This window comes from Globicephala melas, chromosome 1 (genome assembly GCF_963455315.2).
Source record: "Globicephala melas chromosome 1, mGloMel1.2, whole genome shotgun sequence".
In the NCBI taxonomy this organism is placed as follows: Eukaryota; Metazoa; Chordata; class Mammalia; order Artiodactyla; family Delphinidae; genus Globicephala; species Globicephala melas.
Window position 1 is genome coordinate 148,555,941 of NC_083314.1, and position 22,257 is coordinate 148,578,197.

At 51.5% G+C, this 22,257-nt stretch overlaps 1 protein-coding gene across 1 annotated transcript in view; it reads left to right on the forward strand.

Annotated features, from left to right (window-relative positions):
• Window positions 1-10,614: 10,614 nt before the first annotated feature.
• TRABD2B (TraB domain containing 2B) overlaps window positions 10,615-22,257 on the forward strand; it is a 216,034-nt gene continuing 204,391 nt past the window's right edge. The window contains exons 1-2 of the mRNA XM_030870075.2: window positions 10,615-10,718; window positions 12,725-13,285. Coding sequence (XP_030725935.2) covers window positions 10,617-10,718; window positions 12,725-13,285 — 663 coding nt within the window. The 5' untranslated portion in view covers window positions 10,615-10,616. The remainder of the gene's footprint in view (window positions 10,719-12,724; window positions 13,286-22,257) is intronic.

The window sequence follows — 22,257 nt, forward strand, 5'->3', positions numbered from 1 at the left end:
TTAAATAAGACACTAAAAGCACAAAGTATAAAACAAAAAAATTGATAACTTGAATTTCTTCAAAATTTGCTCTTCAAAAGACACTATTAAGAAAACGAAAATACAAGCCATGTACTGAGAGAAAATATTTGCAAAACTGTTTCACAAAAGACTGGAAAGCAGAATATTTAAAGAACTAACACATCTCAGTAAAAAGCCAAACAGCCTGGTATAAATGAGCAAAACATTTCAACAAATGATTCACTAAAGAAGGTATAAGAATGTCAAATAAGCACAGGAAAAGATGCTTAACATCATTCGTCATTAAAGAGATGCAAATTGAAACCGCAGTGAGATACCACTTCATACCCACTAGCATGACTATAATTACCAAAATGGACAAGACCAAGTGTTCATGAGGAGGTAGAACAACTGGAACTCTCCTAACTCTACACGTGGCTAAGTGCCTGGCACAGAGAAAGTGCTCCAGTGTCATCAGTTAGTCACAGCAGCTAGTAGGACCAGCTATCATGAATATGAGCAATGCACAATGTTAAATGAAAACCACTTCCATTGGTCTCCATCCTCATGAAGCTTCTGTCTAAACCTACCCTTTCCCTGTATATGTGATATTCCTTGTAATTGACCCTCTTAAGAACTTGGCATTGTTTCATTCTTTTTTATGGCTGAGTAATATTCCACTGTATATATGTACCACATCTTCTTTATCCATCCGATAATGGACACTTAGGCTTCTTCCATTAGACACAGGAATTTTATAAATGAAGATCAGGAGAGTGGAAAGAAGCAAAACCTTTTCTAGAAGGAATGGAAGAGAGAAAATAAGACACAGGGTAACTTAGTCCCTGTCAATCTATAAATCGCTGTTATTAAGAAAATGGAGAAGACGTTCTGTGTGATCCCAAGTGTGGGTACCAGCAACTAGTGAGTAAAAGATGCAGGTAGGCAGGTGCAGGCTCAATACATAGAAGTTTCTAAATGTTAAGAGATGCTTAAAGGTAGAGTTGGCTATTTCAGAAGGCAGTCAGCTTCTTGTCACGAAATGTCACAAGCAATATCGAAATAAGATTAATGGAAAGGCTTTCAAACATAAAATGTGAGAAGTAGAGATTCCAGCCCAAATTCTGAATTGAGAAGAATGGAGGTTTGAATTTGGATGTGATGAGCTTGAGAGAAAAACAGGGCACTCAAGTAGAGGAGGGACCCTCTGTATCTGGAGATACAGATTGGAAAGTCATCATGAAAATGTCAGTAGCTGAAGGCAGAAAGTCAGCTGATTCCCCATCACTGAATTTGGTACGTTAAGGCCAAGCAAGCCGAAATAGTTTAGGAAGTGTTCAGGTGGGTGTCATCAGAGCCACTCCCAGCCTGTACCGTGCCTTGTGGAATCAAACAGAGATGCAGCCCCTTGCCCCTGGATTTCACTGCCCACTTACCTCCTCAGGAGAGTGCCCTTGTGCAAGGCACGACCTGCCCGAATGCTCGGTGCAGTGGCCCTGGGTGCCACCACGCCCTGGACGCTCATGACCTCTTGCATAAGGCATCCGTGTTGCAGATGACTTGTGCTCTTTCATAACTTCTTAGAAGAGCGTGAAAATGCTTATCGAGGGAGAGGAGATATGTTTGAGGCTTCTTTTTATCAATGTCATTAATAACGATCATAAAAGTAATATTCACGCCCTTTGCAGCACACAAAGTGCTTTCACATCCACCGTCTTGTGAGTTGAGCATTACTACTGCTCTTACCTCACAAATGAGGAAACTGAGGTCTGAGGGATTCGGCTAAGAGTTGTGAAGCTTTTTCTTATACAGCATATATCTTAAGGTTCTAAACTCTTAATTACCATATAAATGTATAAATCTAATTGCACAAATGACATTGGTCCTACAAGGACCCATATAAAAGGCAAAACCTGCAAAAGCACCCAGCATTCCCGGATTTAGTTGAACCACCGATAACCCCACTTAACCCACTTACACTTCACTCTGCTGAGTCCTTGTTGACAGTCTCAGTATTTCTCCATCCTATATCAGTCTGGGCCTCTCATTCTGATGAAGCCCAAATTTTGACCCATTCTGATGGCCTCTTGGCTCTCCTCCCATTAAGACACTCCCCACAAATGGTTCTACTGTTAACAACCGTCTCCTCTCACAGGTCCTGGGGACTCCCCTTCTGGATACTGTCTTGAAGGCAGCCCTCATCTTTTGATCTGTCCTGGTGCTGCAGAACTTTGCTTCAGGTTGCCTTTTCAGCTGTTAAGATGGGTTACATTGAGTCATCCATGGTCATTCCCAAGGTCTCCCTTATGAACAAAGGGAGATGGTCGTGTGGAATAGATATCCAGTCTATGGGCCAGAGCTCCGTCTGGACTGGTGGTCAGGGCTGGGGCTGGCCAGTGGCCCAGGTCAGGGCGCTGGTGCTTCTCTCTGAGAAAGTAGAAATAAGTATTTCAGAGCAGCTTTCTCAACTATTTACAACATTCACATACCTGCTGCCCGAGCTCCTGTAACAACAGATTGAACTGTCCTAACAAGGATGACCCCCCGCATCGTCTCTAGATCGCAAGCCTCTTGCTTTCTCTAGTACTTCTCAAGGGCGTCTCCACAGAGCTCCTCTCGCTCTGGGATCATAAACTCCTTTCTCTCTGCCGGATCCTTCACATCGGCATACAGACACTGTATGACCGTAATATTAAGTCTCTCCACTGACCCGTGTTCTCACACCACTCTATTTCTTTCCCACAGTAACCCGAGAAAGAGTTGCCTGAACTGGCCATGTCCACCTCCTCTCCTCCCTCTCTGTCCTCCGCCCAAATCTGCTCACTTTCCTCCAGTTTCACTACAAGCACCCCGGATGGAGTCACCGCCATCCTCACCCCGATTACTGCCCTAGTGCCCTTACTGGGCTCCTCGAAATCCTCACTTTCCAGCTCGCCAACCTCCACACCAAAGTCTGCACCAGCTTTTAAAAATGTAAATCAACTTGTGTTACTTTTCTTTAAAACCCTCCTATGGCTTCTCAGTAAAGCTGGAAGTCCATTCCTCACTTTGACCTTCAAACCCTTACTTCACCTGGCCCCTCCCATCTCCCCAATGCAATCTCTTAGAATTTCCCCCCTGTGCCCTAAGAGGCAGACTTTGCTGGAATTTTCTCTTGTTTCCTGAACACACCAAGGTGGTCCCTCCCTCCAGGCTTTGCCGAGGCTAGCCCCTCTGCTGGGAATGCTCTTCCCCCAGATCCTCTCCTGGCAGACTCTTTAGCATCCACCAGACCCTCTCTACCACTGGTCTGGGTTACCTCTTTATTATTTTTCTTCATGAACTAGAAAGTAAGGCCTGTGTGGACAGATCCCTGCCTATTTGTTCACCAATTCTTTAGCATCAATTCGACTCTCAAAACATATGTGCCACATTAACAAATGAGCGAGTCCTCTCACCCACTTTACCATCACTGCCACATGCCAGGCACTGAAGCAGTCACATGAGTTCTGTTCAGCTTGTGACACCCTCTGGGTTCAGACCTGGCTCCACCACTGACTGGCTGGGGGACTTTGGGCAAGTTTGGGGCCTCAGTTTCCTGATCTGTAAAGTGAGGTTAACGATAGTACCTCCCTCATCGATTTACTATGAACAGGTAAGAGGCAGCACATTTAAATAAAGTGATAGAACAGTGCTGAGCACACAGTAAATGCTCAATAAAAGTTAGTAATGGTTATAGCCTCGAAACAGCAACTCTGTAGGACAGGATTTCTCAATCTCAGTACGACTGGTATTTTAGGTACGACCATTCTTTGTTGTAGGAACCGTTCTGTGCGTCATAACAGCATCCCGGCCTCTGCCCACTGGGCCCTTAGGTGTTATGCCAGTAGCACATTCCCAATTATGATAACCAAAAATGTCTTGCCAAATGTTCCTGTGGGGGCGGGAAGGGCCAAGCCATTGGTTATAAGGCATATACTTTTACTCCTATTGACAGATATGAAATTGAAAGTTCAGAGTTTTAATAAGTTGCCCAAGATCTTAGGGCTACCAAGTGGGGAGCAAGGATTCAAACTCCCATCTTCCTGGCCCAACAGCACATGCTCTTCCCTCCAGCTCACTGTGCTAGAGGTCCGAGCCCCCCTTCCCTCAGCCTGCTCGGCTCACACACTCACAGATCCGTGCTAATTACACAGCCATGAAAAACGTTATATGTGGTTTGTTATTTTATATCCAGGAACATGGTCCACAGCCTTCATTACATAAAGCAGCTGTGTGTATACTTGGGGTCTAAATGTTATTTAGTGGTCAGCTCGATGGGGTATTTTGTTTCAAGCATCACATTTCTTTTTTCCCTTTCTGTACTTCTACTAACGCCTAAATGGAGGAACAGAGCCTCACACAGCTTGCGCTAAAGTGAAAGGCAAAAGTTCCCTAAATGACAAATGTCCCACTGTCCTAATTAGACTGGGAGAGACAGCCCAGGATGCGCCATGTGTGGTGTGAACGTGTCCCCCAGTGGTTGCGCGTGTGTGTTCCCAGGACGCACCCAGTCTGGCCCATACAACCTGCGCCACCTTCCCACTGGTGTCTTAAAGGAACCAAGTGGTTTAGTAGGAAGAACTAGACAACCCAGGCCTTCTAAGTATCAGCTGTGTAGTTTGAGTGTGCCGTGTGTCCCCTCTGAGACTCAGTTGCCTCATTTTTAAAATGGGGGTAAAGGGACTTCCCTGGTGGCGCAGTGGAGAAGACTCCGGGCTCCCAATGTAGGGGGCCCGGGTTTGATCCCTGGTCAGGGAACTAGATCCCACGTGCATGCCGCAACTAAGGAGCCTGCGAGCCGCAACTAAGGGGTCCGCCTGCTGCAACTAAGACTGGGCACAACCAACCAAACAAACAAATAAATAAAATGGGGGTAAAAATATATGTCCCACAGTGTTGCTGAGATCCTTTAGCTGAAGGGTCTGGCACCGAATTGGTCTAAGATAATCCCCAGTTCCCATTCCTCCTTCACTTGCCAACACCTGGCCCGTGCCACCTCGCCTCACTCCAGCCCATTCTTAATATCACCCCTCTTCTTCAGTCAGAATTTCCTAGGTCCTGACCCACCTCTACCCCTTGGCTTTCATCATTCCCCTTCACTGGATTGCAAGCAAGTCTCTTTCCACCTATTTAAATCCTACTTTCCCGCACAGCCAAATTCAAATCCCACTCCTCCCGGATTAATGCCCTTGTCCAGCTCTCACTGGCTTCTCCAGGACTTTTATGATACTGCATGACTCACCTGGCACTGAAATGCATTTTAACTAGTCACCTGAATATGGTTCAATAACTGCAAGTAGGCAGAGGTCAGGACTGTATTCCTTCAGGCCTAGACACTACAATACACATGGGGCCCCATAAGTATTTGTGAGTTGGCAGAGTCAATGCATGTCACTGTTCTATCACTGATGGCTGCACACATCAGGCTGTGAACACGCCTCATCTGGAAACGGATATGCCAGCCACCCTCCATTGGCACCATTTATGGAGAGCAAGCTAAGACGATTATATCCTCTGAAGGGCAAGATGAAGGGCTTTCTAAGGGTCATGCATGGCCCTTCTCGGTGCAGTCTTATTTCTGATCTTCCCCAATCGCTCTCATGTTCTAGCTCCCCCATCATTGTTTACAGAGCTCCCAGTAGGCCAAACACAACTCCCTGCCTTTGCACACACTGTTCCCACTGTCTGAAGCAACCTTCCTTTCCTCACACTCCCTGTCCAAGTCCTGCTCATCCCTAGAGACCAACTCAAACGTCACCTTCTTGGCAAAGACCTTTGCTGACCTTCTCTCTCCTAAGCCCCACTTTCTTCTCTCCTAAGGTTGCTGCTCTCCCCCACCCCCCATCTGTTTCCCAAAGCACCCTGTTTGTGGGTACCTCTGTCTCAGTCTCTGGGTGGCAAGCTCCCTGAGGACAGACTCCTGGGCTGATTCCTCTGTGTCCTCCTCTCCCATTGGGCTGGATCTAGTAGAACTTTCTGTTTTTAACAAATACCATCTTGTATGGCAAGCCTAATCCTCTGTTGTACTTCTATGATGGCGTGTGTGTTTCCCCACTCTTGTAAGGGAATGTCCTTTTAGGAATCATCTCAGCAGATGCCTTTTTTTCTGGTTCTCTCCATCACTCTAGACTGTGTTAAGCACTACTAACTTCTGCATGGTCCTAGAATCCTCTTCCCTTCTTTCCCACCCCCCAAGGACATCATGACCTTCAACCATCAAGGATTAACTTCTAACCCACTAAGACCGGGAGAGCGGCGGTGGGAGACAGAGCCTGGGCGCGGGTGGGAGGTCGGCACATCTGGGACAGGAGTGGAAGCTGGGAGTCAGGCCAGGCCAGGTCCACTGGAAAATACCAGTGTGGCCCACAGCCCAGGCTATGGCCGGTCGAGAAGGCAGCCTTCAGGCCCAGAACAAAGCTTCTCCTTTGGGGAGCCCCTCATCTCCCTGCCTGAGAGATGCCCTTCGGCAGAACCAGGGCTCCTGGATCTGCCCAAGAGGCAGACTTTGTTGGTTTAGTTCCACAACAAGGCTTCTGTTCCTGTCCCGGCTGTTACGGCCTACAGATTCCTGGTACCCGTCTGATTGAACAACTTAATTAAAATGCAGTAAAAGGAAAGTGGGCCGGATGTGATCCGGGAGAGAAGACAGGCATCTGAGTCCACCGCCTGCCTCCTGAGCCCTGTGCCCCTTCCCATCCTGCCTACAGGCCCCTGGGCAGGTGGAGGCCATGGAACTCTGGACTGTAGTGTTGAGGGCAGAAGACCTTAAGGGTATCTGCTCCCTGAGCTGTTCATCTGAAGACAGGGCAACTGAGGTCCAGCCAGGACAGCTGAACTACCAGAAGCCGCTCAGAAGCTGTTAGCAGCAGCACGGGGAATCTCTAGGACTTTAAGACTGCTCGTCAGGGGCTGCTCTCGATATAATACTAGGTGGGAGAAAAAATTCTTTGAAAACACGGAAACCCTTGTTCTTGGGGAGCACCCTCTCCAGGGGCCTCAAACATGTTTGTTCTTTTTTTGGGGTAACAACTTTATGGAAATATAATTCACATACCATACAATTCATCCATTTAAACTATACAATTTAATGTTTTTTTTAGTATAGTCACAGAGTTGTGCAACCATCACCACAATCAATTTTAGACTATTTTCATTATTACCCAAAAAAATGCAATCGCCTTTAGCCACGGTCCCCAATCTCTCCATGCCTCCTGGCCCTAAGCAACCACTGACCGCCTGTCTGCCTCTATACGTTTGCCTATTCTTGACGTTTCCTATAAATGGAATCATATTATATATGTCCTTTTGTAACTGGCTTCTTTTATTTAGCATAATCTTTTCAAGACTGAGCCATATTGTGGCATGTATCAGCACTTCATTATTTTTTATGGCCAAATAGTATTCCATCGTATGAATATACCACATTTTATATATCCATTCATCAGTTGCTGGACATTTGGGTTGGCTCTCCCCTTTAGCTATTCTGAATAGTGCTTCTATCAACATCTGTGTACAAGTTTTTGTGTGGATGGATGCTTTCAGTTCTCTTGGGTATTATGTACCCACGAGTGGAAAAACCTGTTTGTTCTTGCATCTCATTAACAATATCAGTAACCATACCGGTGGAGATTCTAAAGGATTATTGCACACGTTGACTCAGAAAAGTGGTGAGGACAGGAAGCTGGATGAAGCAAGAGAGGCACAGAGAGGTTAACTGTTTGGACACTGGTCACACAGCCATAGGAAAGGACCGTGGAGGAGGAAGTCATAGCTGGCACTTGTGAAAGTTAGTCGATGAAACATTTATAACTTCAGGAACAAAGGCCTGGAACATTTTAAAAATCATACACATAGTCACGTGCACCATCACTTTAATTATATGGATTCGTTTTTAATTTGATCAGGTCCTTTCTTACCCGCTGTCTCCCTTATGTTCTAGTTCCCCGTGAAGACCATTACACTCCCTCTCAGTGGAGTTAAATTCTCCTCCCACCTCCCAAGCTTTTCACCTCGTCCTCATCATGGGGAGTGGTGGCTCTGTAGGGAGTTTTGGAGCCTTGAGGAGTGGAGGCTCTTTAAAGGACTTCTCTTTGGTCACAGCTGCAGTTCTCAGAGCGCTGTGTGTTGGAAGCACGGAGCCGCACTGTCCTCTTGCACCATCTGGGCCCACTGGCCTGATCTGCATCTGTCACCAGAAGTGTGCATAGCAAAGAGTCGAGGTGGCGCGGACACCCAGCAGGTGGAACCAGATGAAACTGCGCACAGTCATTATTTCTGACCTGCAGAAATGGCAATCTCAGGGTCAGCCTGAAAGTCTCTGGTATCCTCTCCTTTCCTTCCGTGTTCCCCTCAAAGACCCAGGTTGCAGGCTCTGGAAGCCTTTCAGCCCCTGCAGCCCAGCTGGTCATCCTTGCCCAGCTTCTCCAGTGGCCATTCTCCAGTTGCTCCATCTGCTGCCTGAAGACTTGAATGGGAGGGTTGGGAGACCTGGGAGTCCGGGACCTCTCCACTGACCGCCCATCTCCCCACTGGTCTCTGCTTCCAGCTTGCCCCCTCCAATCCAGGGCTCCTAAAAGGCTCCAGCCACCCTCTACTTCAAATCTTGCAACGATTCCCCATCACCTAGTACCTATAAAGTACAAACACTCCAGCCAGTCTAGAAGACACAACTTCAGCTCCTGCTGCTGGGTTTCTGCTCCAGCCATGCCTACCTGCTAGCAGAACCCTGCAGGCACCCGCACCCTCTCACCTCTCCGCCCGGGCAGCTGCTCCTTTCCTCAGCTGCCCTGACTTATCCTTCAGGGTCACCCCTGGGAGTCTTCCCTGGGCCCCAGGGCTGTGTGAGGAGACTTCCCTCTCTGTTCCCATTTCTCTGTGCTTCCGTCTCTCCTGGCACTCATCGTCTATATTTGAATCACCTCTTTGCATGTCTGTCCCCGTCTACCTGCCTCTGTGGGCTGTGGGCTCTAACAATCCTACCTCGTTCATCCTTCAGTCTCTATCATCAGTATAGGAAGAGTCAGTGAACTCTTCGCAACACAAGTAAGCGGTGGTGCCCATGACTCAGTTTCCCCATTGGCTGGAAACGGTCCAGAAGCTTGGATCTTGCCTCTTGGTCTTCTGTAAGTTTCATTTGCCTCTCCAGAACAGAAGGAAGCTGGTTTTAAGGGCTCTTTCAATTCTTATGGTCTAAGGAACTGGGATATGAATCCTTGCCCTTCCAGGACCCCTCACCAGGATCCTGTGTGGTCCAAAGAAATAGATTATTTAAATGGTAAGTCTCAAGGAATTCTGAGGAAGATTATTTTGTTGTTTTGTTTCAACGCACCTAGTGTCTGCAGAACACCTACTAAACCGCATGCCGGCGTTGGGAACAGGGACTTGATAAAAATTTGTAAATGCCAGCTTCCCTGGGTTTCTTTTGAGTGCTGCCTTCCAGCCAGTCTGGGAGCGCTTGTCCACGCCTGCCTTTCTCCTCTCTCGCTGTTCACTCCTCCAGGACCTGTCTGGTCCATCTCCCCACATTTGTCGCTGCCGGGCCAGTCCGCATCCAACGCGCAGCCGGATTAAAGTTGGCCCTTCGGGCCTCGGCCCGGTCGCCCTCTGGCGGCCGCGCGCTGAAGCTGCGGCCCGCGGGGAGCTGGAGAGGGGAAGGGGAAGGTGAAGGGGGAGGAGGAGGCACGGGCAGGGGAGGAGAGGAAAAAGTTGCGCTGGGAAGTTTGGAAAGTTGGGAAGTGGCTGCTGCGGGCTTCGCCTCCCTCCGCCCGCGTGTGAGGGAGCGAGCTAGGGAGCAGGAGAGGAGCGAGCGAGCGCCTGCCATGCCCATCAGACCCCGCCTCGCCGCGCCCGGGCGCGGAGCTCTCCCCGACTCCCTGCGGCCCGGCCCGGCGCGGCCTCGGCCCCCCGCCCCCCGCCCCCCGCGCCGGGTCCTCCCCTCCCCCCGCCCCGGCGGCCCCAGCCCCCCGCTCGGCCCGGCTCCGCGCCGCTCTCCCGCCCTCCTCTCTCCCTCCTTCCCGGCCGCGGAGCAGCATGGCGGAGCCCGGGCAACGGCCGCGCGGCCGCCCGCCGCCCCTCTGAGCCCCGCTCGGGGGCCACCGGGCGCCCCAGACCCGACCCCCGACCCCGCCGCGCCCGCCGCCGCACTTGTCCCCCCGCGCGCCCCCTGGAGCGCCGCGCACCCCTGGGACCGTTGCGCGCCCCGGGTCCCCAGCATAACCCCGCGACCCCGCGCGACCGCCGTCCCGGTACTACCCCGAGAACCCCGCGCGCCCCTGGACCGCGACGCAGCTCCGGGACCTCCGCGCGCCTCGGCAACCCCGCGCGCTCTCACAACCCTGGGGCTCGGCCAACTCGGCTGCGCGTCCCGACCAAAGGGCCCCGCCCCAGAGGATCCCCCTCTTGCAACAGACGGAGCCCCGCCCCAGAGGGACCCCCCAGGTCCGGCAGGGACATCCAGCCACGCCCCAGAGGGCTCCCGGCATCCCGTGTCTGGAGCCCCGCGCTCCAGAGGAACCTCCGTGCCCAGCCGGGGGCTGCCCGCCCAGCTGAGGGGCGCCGCCCAGAAGGGTCCCCCGCGCCCCGCGGGCCCCGGCAGGATGCACGCCGCCCTGGCGGGGCCGTTGCTCGCCGCCCTCCTCGCCACCGCCCGCGCCCGCCCGCAGCCCCCGGACGCAGGACAGTGCCGGCCGCCCGGATCGGTGAGCGAGCGCCCGCCCGGCCACTCTCCCGGCCGGCCACTACAGCCCTGCGGGGACGATGGTTTGGGGGGTCCTACCTTCCGCACCCACCTCGGCCCACCCGCTCCACCTCCGCCCGCCGGGCGCAGCCTCGGGCGCCCTTCCCTGGCTTCTGCCGCCGGGGCTCCAGCTGCGTCCGGGGAGGCGAGTTGGGGCGCTCCTTCTCCAGCTCTTTCTCCAAACGCTGACGCTCTCGGGCTCTCCTCGACTTTCGGTCCTGCTTGGACCTTTCCTCTCTGTGCCCTTTTTGACTCCCCTCTTTCTTACTTTTAGCCTGTCCTTACCCTCTGGTTCCTCTCTTCTCATTTCTGACTGTTTCTACCATTCCTTGCCCTTCTCTTCTCTCCCCTTTCCTCTCGTTCTTACACGCTCAGACCCCTTGCAGGCTTCCCTCTCCCCCCTGGTCCCCACCCTTGACCTAAGGCAAACTTTCTCCCTCTCCAGCCCAGGCCCCAGCACCCACTCTCCCAAGTGCCCCGATTTCACAAAAAGGAGGAAGATTCCAGAGGAGAGGAAGGGAAGTGCCAGGACATGCTGGCCTAATGTTTCCTTGGGGGGTTGAGTAATTACTAATTCTCCTCATTTTTCTTCCAAACTCAGGAATCCCTTGATTGCCCTCAGTCTCTCTCCCTCAAAGTGTAAATTAACGCATGGAAAATAACTCTGAATTGGAGGCCAGGGACCAGGAAAAGTTTGTGTAGGGTCCTCACTGGCTGCGCTCTTAGTTGACCTTGGGCAAGGTGCACCTCCAGTGTCGTGACTTGCTCAGAAACAGGGAGCTCCGCGACAGGCAGGGTGCTCAGAGCTCGTCTCTCTCCAGTATGCTGGGATTTACAATTTTGGGTTGTCAGTAAAGTAAGGTACTGTTCCCTTTGCCCTCCCTGACAGATACTTCTCATTTGTGCTAGAATCAGGCAGAAGAATTTTATGAGTTGACCGAAAGCTTGCAGACGGTGGATGGCAGTGGACAGTCCAGGGGGTATTCTGGATTGAAAATGCCTGAGAGAAACGATAGTCCCTTTCTCATGCCCCTTAACCCCTGGACCTAAACTGGATCTGGAGAAATGAGCCATGTCCTCCTGCCCCTCCTTCACCTCTACACAGACACACACATCCCTCTTCAGAGCTTAGGTGATGGCAGAGAATTGGACTTGGAGACCAGGTACACCTTTGGAGGGGAGGAGCCCAGAAAGCATGTACATTTCTTGGGACTAATTCTGTGAAATCTTTCCCTCCCAAATCAGGGCCTTGAGACTTTATTTAGCCTGCAGGTTTTAAAGCACTTTCTCATCTGTGGTTTCAGCTGGTGGAGGAGAGTAGCTGACACCCCAGACCTGCCCTCCAAAAAGAAAATTGTATCCGCCCTGCTGAATGGGAAGTAGCTGTTTCAATAGGTGTGCTATTTTTAATAGGTGTTCTGCTTTCAGAGTGCTCTTGGCATGTATCTTCTAATGGTTGGATTTAAAAGTTATATGACTTCCTCCTTTCTTGCCAGAGCAGGACTCTTGGTCCCCCTCTTGCCACCCTCCCCATGAAACACCACCGGTGAAGGTTTGGCTTGGCCAAGCACGAATATTCTCAGGTGATGTGGCGGTCCTTGGCACTCACAGTGAGAGCCAGTCATAATGAGAGCTTCCTTCACTGCCTCCTCCCTCTGTGCCTGGCACTGTTCTTCGGGCTTATTTACGTAGATTGTGTCTTTTCATTCTCCCAACAATCCCTGGGGTGGCTGCTTTCAGCTCCCATTTTACAGATGGGGAAACTGAGTCTGTGGGAAGTGAAACAGTGTGCTTAAGATCGTACAGCTAAGATATGGGTCTTTCAGCTTCCAAAGCCCTTGCTTCTTCCCGTGGCCCCATGTAGCCCTCTGCCTTCCATCCCCAGCTCCACCTGCCCCCTCTGTTCTAACCTTGGCTTAATTCTGCTGCCTTCAGCCTCACTGCCTTCCTTTACCTGTCCCCCTGCAGCAGAGGGACCTGAACTCCTTCCTGTGGACTATTCGGCGCGACCCGCCGGCCTACCTGTTTGGCACCATCCACGTCCCCTACACCCGCGTCTGGGACTTCATCCCGGACAACTCCAAGGCGGCCTTCCAGGCCAGCGCCCGCGTCTACTTTGAGCTGGACTTGACAGACCCCTACACCATCTCGGCGCTGGCCAGCTGCCAGCTGCTGCCGCACGGGGAGAACCTGCAGGACGTGCTGCCCCGTGAGCTCTACTGGCGCCTGAAGCGCCACCTGGACTACGTGAAGCTGATGATGCCGTCGTGGATGACGCCCGCGCAGCGGGGCAAGGGGCTCTACGCTGACTATCTATTCAACGCCATCGCGGGCAACTGGGAGCGCAAGAGGCCGGTGTGGGTGATGCTCATGGTGAACTCGCTCACGGAGACCGACGTGCGCTCCCGGGGCGTGCCTGTGCTTGACCTCTACCTGGCCCAGCGGGCCGAGAAGATGAAGAAGAGCACCGGGGCCGTGGAGCGCGTGGAGGAGCAGTGTCATCCGCTCAATGGGCTCAACTTCTCCCAGGTAAGCGCGCAGCGCCCGCCCCAGAGCCCGGCAGCCCCCGTGCGCCTTGGTCCTCTTCTCTGATGGTGTTCCCTCGGCAGGCAGAACCCTGCCCTTCCCCGAAAGGGAGAGGGTCTTCGGGGCTGTGGGGCAGCTCTTGAGCTGCCTTTGTGGTGGTATGAGGGCAAACTGGCATGTGCTGGAATTGGGGGTAAGAGTTTGTGTGTTTTCTTCTATCTCAGTGGTGCTACCTGTTGGGGATACGCACTCCCCACGTGCTGTGCTCCCCCGAGCAGAAAGCATTTCCCTCGGAGCATCACAGTGATGAAAAACAAAAAGAAGGAGTTTCCAGTTTGGGCCTGACTTTCCCTGAGACCCTGGGGTCTCGAGAGCAGGAGGCTGTCTTGAGGCTGTTGTATGGGTGCATCCAGGCGGCTGTGTGTATGTACGGAGGACGAATAGAGGGAGACGGGCTCCTTGGGGTGGGGTTGGGGGCGGGGGGCAGGAGAAGTGCGACGGGCCTGGTCTCTAGTGACCCTGGCTTGCTGTTAAGCGCTGCCAGATTTCCCGGGGCCTCTGCAAAGCTCCAGGTGACCCTCGGACTGCCTCCCCTAGGCTGGGAGAAAGTCAGCAAGGATAGTTCTGGGGTTAATAATTTCAGAGAAATGTGTTCACTTCAAGGTTGACAGTTCTGATTTCTGAACCTCAGGTGTAGGGGCAGGGAGAAGGGCGGAGCTTAGGAGGTTTAAAGTCTCTGGCTGCCAGAGACCTGATCCAGCAAAATGTCATGAAAAGCCCCGTCTCCGTGGTCAGAGGTCACTCACAACTCACTGGCCCCAAACTCAACTCTGAGGGCCAGGGAACAATGGGTTCACATCTGCGCCTTGAGAACGGGCTGTCAGTCCCCGAGTCAGGGCTGGTGGCGCCTGCAGGGAGGCCGGGCCCATGCCCCAAGCGTGGTGTGGTCCCCAAGACATACTCCTCCCGTAAGGAGACAGCCCCGTACATTGGCCAGACTAGAAACTCTACCACTGGAACCAGACCTGCTTGGCTGCCCCTGAGATGTTGCCAGCTCTTCACCAGGGAAACAGGGGCAGAAACTGATCCCCCTTCGGAGATCTCTGGCTTTTGTTTTTCCAGGGGAAATGCAATATTGTCCCCGGGGAGGTAAGAAGCCAGATTGATTTGCCGGCCAAATGAAAGGCGGGTTTGTCGCTTCTCCTGCTGGCTCTCCCATAATTGTGGAGCCCTTACCCAGAGGGCCCCGGTGGCAGGAATATTGGGGCAGTTAGTCACGCCCCGCAGGGTTCTGACTACGCCTGACTCCTTCTCTGCGGGGAAAAATCCTGTGCATTCTCTGGCCCAGTGCTGATTCCTCTGAACGTACCGGCTTTCTCCCTCTGAAGTGACTTTTCCCTTGCCAGCCTCGGGAGCTGATATTATCTGCGTTGGGCTCCCCAGCGCTCGCCGCCCATCTCATTTTGGAGGCAGGTTTGTAGGAGGCCTCTCTGTTCAGAGCCCTCACGTCTGGCCTTGATATCTTTTTTAGGCTGGGGAGGTGGGGGGATCCACCGTCACTCTCAACACCCTCTTTGTACCAACCACAGAGGAATCCGACCAGAGGCGAAGGGAGCACACAGACCCTCTGGTTAAACAGCCCCTGGCTTTAATCTGTCTCTCTTAAAACAACAAAACTATCTTTCTTCGAGGTCTGGAAACACTGCTGTTCAACCAAAGGACGGCTTTGGTAGGTTGAAAACATTTGCAGGAAAGTGCGTGAGGTTATGTTTTAGGAAAAGTTCCTGAGAGCCATTCATCGGCCAGCGAGGAGCCCGCTGACAGTCTCCAAAGCCCACATTTGAAGATCAAACAGACTCAAACCTCTGGTTTCAAAAACGCACCCACCCATCACCAGCCCGGGCCCGCTCTTAAAATTGTTCTTGGGTCCAGCTCCTCGAGAGGGCTGTAGGAAGCAAGTCCTGAACAAAAGAAAACAGGACTCCTCTCGGTTCCCTAATCTGCACACCCTTCACCACCTGCCAGAGTGCCTGACCCCGCCAATTTGTCCTGTTATCATTTTGGAGCGAGGTGATGAAATCTCTCCTCCATCCCCGTGGGCAGCCGTGGGCTAACTGTGAAGGGAGGGATTCCAGAGCCTGGGCAGTTGGGGTTGTTAGGGATCCCCAACCCCAAAGTCAGAAATGCAACAGCCTTCTCAGTAAAATTGTATGCACGCATGCACAGTTTGATATGAACATCTGTGATGCATTATTGTACTGAAATATCTGTTAAGTGCATCAGATTTTTATTTTTTCTTTCCTCCCAGCATTACTGTTATTGCAAAATATTTGGGGAGGGGGGAGCAATGAGAGAGGAAGGACGGAAAGAAAGCCTTAAAAGAGAGCGCCTGTTTGTTAAGACTGGAATTTTAGTGTGTGTGTGTTTTTTTTTAATAAATTTATTTATTTTATTTATTTATTTTTGGCTGCGTTGGGTCTTTGTTGCTGTGCGCGGGCTTCCTCTAGTTGCGGCGAGCGGGGGCTACTCTTCGTTGCGGAGCACGGGCTTCTCATTGCGGTGGCTTCTCTTGTTGCAGAGCGTGGGCTCTAGGCGCGCAGGCTTCAGTAGTTGTGGCACACGGGCTCAGTAGTTGCAGCTCGCGGGCTCTAGAGCGCAGGCTCAGTAGTTGTGGCGCACGGGGCTAGTTGCTCCGTGGCATGTGGGATCCTCCCGGACCAGGGCTCGAACCCGTGTACCCTGCACTGGCAGGCAGACTCTGTAACCGCTGTGCCACCAGGGAAGCCCGATCTTAGTTTTAACTTTAGTATTTCTCAAAATTTTATATTTTCTTCTGGTCAGAAATACCACATTTTGCCTTGCTAAATGGAGAAAGAAAGCTACCTGGGCTAGAGGAATGACTGAAAAAGTTTCTTCCATCATCGCACGCTTGAAAGATCCAGCGTCTTGGCCGTGGTCTCTGATTTTAATATAAACTGAGGGTACTAGACCCAACATCACCATGAGTTTGCTCTGTGTCCTTGAGCAAGTCACGTCACATCTCTGGACCTTGTTTTTCCCACCTGTGAAATGAGACATCAGGATTAGGTCATCATTGAAGCCACTCCAGCCCTGACCTTCCATGGGACGATTATAATCAACGCAATGTGCCAGGCACCTTGCAGGAGGCTCCGCACGCTTTTTCATCTTGTTGGAGTCTCACAACCCTGGAACTTTCTAAGGTGGGCACTCAGAAAGGCTGGATGACTTGCCCAAGGTCACGTGGCTAGTATGGAACAGAGCCGGTCTGCCTGACAAGGAAGGATGCACTCCTCCTGCTGCCCCATGCGCATTCTCTAGACTTCCTCCATGTAGGTAGTTCGTGTCCTGCAATTCTTCCTTCAGTCCTTTCTTCTGTTTTCTTCTTTCCTTTAGAGCTTAAAGGCTTAAAATTTTTACTTCTTGGAGAATTTATACTTCTAGAGAAATTATTTCCTTTGGCTATGTGGCTGGAGCAGGGATGGTAAAGGCAGGTCTTCTGAAGATTTCCGTGATGTGTTATAGACAGCTCAGCATAGTGGGCTGAGAGATGGGAGACTAACTTCTAGGTTTCAGCCCCAGCTCTGGCTCTAAAACCGATGACTTGTATGTAACTCTGGTATTCTTAACTAGCAATCGAATTGGGCAGTAGTGACCAGCCTTTCACAGCTGAGCTGGTTTTGTGAGGACGTGAGAAGCTGCTACCTGTGGGAGGTTGTCTAGAGGGTAAAATGACTACCTAGGTATAAGGCTTGTGCTTGGGAAAGAGTCCGGGCGGCTTCAGGACAAGGAAAGGAGAAGGCTGCTTGGGAAGCGTCAGCTCTGCCCTGTTGGCACCTTCTGCCAGCAGCCCTGTCCACTGCCCATGCTTTGCTGAACAAAGTAAAGCTGGAGTAATAGGGCGTGGTGGCAGCCCCTGCCCTCGGGGGCCTGGGGATGCCTGAGCTTTGAGTCCAGATCTTGTGACAATCTCGGGACCTGCAGATTTCAGTCTGCTCTGCGGGCTGCCTCTGGGGACTGGTACCAGCTGCCACGAACACACTGGGCTGATTCGGAGACCTCCTTCTCCCTCTAGGGGGCCTCAGTCCCCCCCACTCAGTACCGTGGAGGCACTAGATGAGGAGACCTCTAAGTTATGTGGTTCTCTGAGGCAAAATAAGAAAACGGGACACTGCCATTCTGTACTTGGCTGGGATTTAGCTAACATGCCGATGCCATCCGTCCAATGTGCGTAGAGCCTGAACATTTGGGCGTGGCTGCCAAGGGCATCCGAAATGTTTGTAAAATTCTACAGCCCCCTCTCTAGGGAGTTAGAAACCCCAAAGTCATCGTTTATTGAGCTGTATCTCTGTACAGGGTGCCACATTAGACCTCGTAAGTACATCATCTCTAATCCTCACAGAGATACGACAAGGCAGAGTGTCATATCTCTTTTACAGACAATAAACTAAGGCTTAAAAAGGTTAAGTCATTTGGTTGTGATTATACAGCCAGGTGAGGCGGGCTCAGGATTCAAACTCAAGTGTCTGATGCCGGAGTGCATGTTTTTCAAGATTCCGAGAGCTGACGTAATTCTGTTTTTAAGAGTCAGATGGCATTATCTGGTGACGTGTGTGTGTATTGGAGTGGAGGGAGATCACCATATCTTTCTAAAAAATAAAATAAAATATTAAAAATGTATAGAAAGAGATCATTGAAAAGTGCTGGAACTGATTTTCTCCCTGGCTTAGAAATTGAATCTTATTCTAAACTAGGAGTTCCCAAAGGCATGCCCAGCTTTCCAAGGGACCGTTGTGAAGACGGCGCCCCTAACACAGGCTAGGCAGCACAGTTGAATAAATGGTGTCCTTGGTTATAGTCAGAGGTCCTATATCTATACCGCATATTATTGGGTGCTCAGTTAGTATTTAGAGAGAGAATGAATGAATGAATGGTCAGAAGCCATGATATGACGATCCCTGCTTCCCTTCCTTCCTTCCTTCATCCAGCACTATTGAATGAATGAATGAATGAATGAATGAATGAATGAGGAAAGATGACACAAGCCACAGTGAAGAGCCTCCTCCTTGAACGTTAATGGGTCCACACCATCCTACAAGGACACAAAATGTGGAAATCATGAAGTGGGTAGCTGGATACAAAGTAGGCTCTAGCCCTACCCCATCCCTACGTTGGCTGTGACTCTGGGCTTGTCCTGTCCCTCTCTGGGCCTAGGTTGCCCCTCTGTCCCACGATTTCCAGGCCTGACCCAGTTCTGACTTCTGCGGTTTTCATCTTCGGTCCTTGTATCTTGGAGGCCCCGGGCCACCCTGAGATCTCGAGCCTGAGTTCTCCACCGTTGGGAGGGGCTGGCAGGCTTGTCTGTGGTGGGCTGCTGCCGATACCTACTCATCCGGAAGCCTGCTGGTTCCGGTGGGTGACCTGCTGCCTCTTGTTGCCAGCTTGCAGGGCAGACAGAGCCCCAGCCCATCATGGCACAGTCTGGTGGATAGCTGCCCAGCCTTGGAGCCTGCCCGTCATCAGGACCCCTCTCCCTCACTGGCTCCCTCACTCTTTCAGCCAGAGTGCCTTAGTGTCACCCAGGACAATGCTGGGAGCAGAGACTGGGAAACAGCCTAGGGTTTTCCCCTGGAGAGTTCACTGCCAAGTCAGGGAGAGTGAGCATCATTAGTCCTTTCTTACAGCCGTGGAAACTGAGGCAGGGAGCGCCTGTGCATTAGTCTCCCCTGTGTCCTGTCTCCACATGTCACGCGGAGAGCCTGTTCTTACTTTCTCTTGCTGTTGTACATCTCCATCTTACAGAACCCACTCTCACTTCCCATCCTCCAAGAATGGCTATTGCTGGGTCCTACACCCCACCTGAGCCTCCATGGCAGCTACAGCAGCACCGACCTTTGGTCCCTCAAGTCCTCAGTACTCGTCCCTACTTCTGGCTTCCCATCAGATCTATGTGCCTTCCCCAGAGTGAAGGGGCCAGACACCTCCCCTAAGACCGTTGGGCACCCCTAAGGATGTCCAACCATGCTGAGCCCTCTTCTCCCCAGAAGACAGCCACAGAGCGAGAGCCCCTGGGTCAGTATTGGCTCCAAGCACAGGCTGGCCTAGTCTGCACGTGTAACTCCAGATCCTGGCCTGGGAGCAAGCTGCTTCTGGCCCCGCCTTCACGCTGCGCTTCTGGAAGCCTGCCACACCCACCGTGGCTCCCGCACCGAGCCCTGTGGTTAGGAGCTGTTCAGCAAATGTCTGTCACACGGTGTGGAAGTCACTTGGGGGACCCCTAGCACTGACCCCTAGGCGTGTGTACTCTCAGACTCTTCGTGTGCCCGGAGAGCTGTTTGCAAAGAGCTCCTGCCAGCACAGCAGGCTCTGTCCTTTTTTTTTTTTCTCCCCCTGACTTGGTTAACTCAGACTTTAGCATTTAATATATTATCCCAACATGGGGTGGGGGTGGGGGAACAAACTCAGGAGCAGACGCACAGGATGGCTTAGGTACCTCCATCAAAGGAGAGTGAGGCCATAAAGCCGGAGGTGACCAAGATGTCATGAAATATTCTAGTCTCAGAATCAGAAGGTCACACAGCATGACGTCTTCCTGATTTACAGAATCTCCGAATCCTGAGCCGGGACTTGGAGGCTCAGGGAATCTAAGAATGGGGAAATCTTAGAACATCAGGCTCAGAGGCATTTTTGGACTCGAAGAATCTTCACATCGTGAAATCCTAGCCCCTTAGCTTTGAAGACATTTTTTCAGCTCATACACACAGACTTCTAAAATCTTAGAGTTGGAAGGGACCAGTTCTCAAGAATTCCAAGAAGTCCCATCCACAAACACAGTGATCTGCGTCCCGCAGCAGCTCACCCACCAGCCGATCCCAGGCCAAAGAGAAAAGCCTGAGCGGCAAAGCCCTTTGAGACGGAGATAAAAATGGGAGCGTGCCCGTGCCTTTGTTAATAGTTCCCATTTGGACATCTCTCAAAGCCAGGAAGAGGTCGCCTGGTAATACAGCTTTCCGAGGGAGGAAACTGAAGAATGGGACAAGCCTGCTGCCTGCCAGCCGGGCTGCCGCGTTCTCTCCCCCTCGAGTTTGCTTCTAAATATTATCCACTTCACTCCCTTTTATCTCCCATCACTGGCTCTCTGTCCGCCCACTTAATCCACAGGCAGCCGGTGGCCCAGCCTTCAGTTCTGCTCAGGGGCTGCCAAGCCGTCTGGCTGAGCAGCTCCTCCAGCATCCGCAGGCTTTTCAATCTGCGCAGAATATCCGCTGGAACACAAAACGTTGCCCCAAGCCTGGAAATGCTGTTGCTTGTGCTGGGCCCTCTCCCTCTGCAGGAATTTCCTCCTTCCCTCTTCTACTCCTGATTCCTATGAGATATCCAAGGTTCAGCTCAATGCTGTACCTCCTCCAGGAAGTCTTCCCAGAATGCTCCTAAATCTCATCGGCTTGGGAAGACTTTGTGCAAGTCCCAGCCACATCTATGCTTTCCCTCCATGGAATTTTTTAGGGCATTTTATAATATTCTTTCGGCACTTACATATTTTACATTCTGTTATAATTATTACTGAGACAGTCTTTTCTTTCCTAATCAACCTGGCTTCAAAACCTAGCTCAAAATATGCTCACAATTGATTACAAAATGAGACTGGATGTGTTCCAGTTCTGAAGTTGGGGCCCTGTGGTGTATCCTGTGGTTGAGGCGTTGTCAGCTCTGGATGCTAACAGGGGGCTGCGTCTCGGCCTCTGTATCCACAGAAAGCCTCAGCCTGCCCACCTGAGACACGGAGACAGTTCAGTGCTGTCGCTGGTCCCTTTGGTGAGGACTTTGTAACATCCACAGGTCACTGTTGGATTTCTCCCTCTCCTTCCTGGAACACTTTGTTGTTTTCTCTTCCTCGTCTGTTCCTTGCAGACAAAGCCTTCTTTTGTTCTCCTCTTCTCTACCCAGAGTTCATGTGAGCTTCTCCAGGTTCACTCCATCCCCCACTTAATTTTCATTGAAAAATGTTTAATTTTATCCATTACCTGCTACTTTGCTTGGGGCTGCAGTGCTGCTGACCTGTTCTACTTCTCTCTCCCTTCCTCTCTCTGTCACACAATCCATGGTCAGGCCTCCAAGCATTTGCCTGTGCTGTTCCCTCTACCTGAGAGCCCTTCCCGGTTTTTATTGTCTGGCTATAAAGGTTCCTGAGGGCAGTCATTTGAAAAGCCTGGACTCTTCAAGCAAATGATCCTTGAAAGTCTGATCCAGACTTTCATCCATGGTCACCAGATTGGACTGAACCCTCTGGGCTGATACCACCTGATCATACGTAACTCAGCAGTTTGAGTTTAGGTGCAGTGATGTGACTGGTTTTGAGCATTGTGGGTTTTTTCCTTTTCTTTTCTGATTTTTTTGTTGAGGCTTAATTGACATCACATTATATTAGTGAGAGATTGAGAGAGAGCCAGCTCTGGTGAGGGGCACTAATCCTATCATGAGACCCCACCTTTATGACCTCTTATAAACCTAATTCCCTTGTCAAGTTTCCAACTCCAAATACTATCGTAATGGAGTTTGGGGCTTCAACATATGGATAGAGTGGCACAAACATTCAGTCCCTAACAGTGGGTGAGTTGTACCGGGGTCACTCTGAATGCTTGGCTACCTTGAAAAGAGCCAGAAGGTCGTCAGATTTGGCCCACACACGTCAGGGCCCTGGGGCCATTTCTGGGTAATGGCCTAGGTCCTGTGCAGTCTCTCTTCAGTGGCACCTGCTGCTAGCCTGTGTTCCTCCCTGACTAGGCAAAGGTAGTTTCCCTGGGGGAACCTATAGGCTTTAAGATTGGTCCCTGACCACCATCCACCTCCCCCGTCGTCGGCAGTGCATCTATTCCCCGGCCCTGGGTGCTGAGACCCTTTTATATCATCTTTTATTCTTGGGGTTCTCCCTTTTCTCCCCAGTGGGTCGGGAAGAG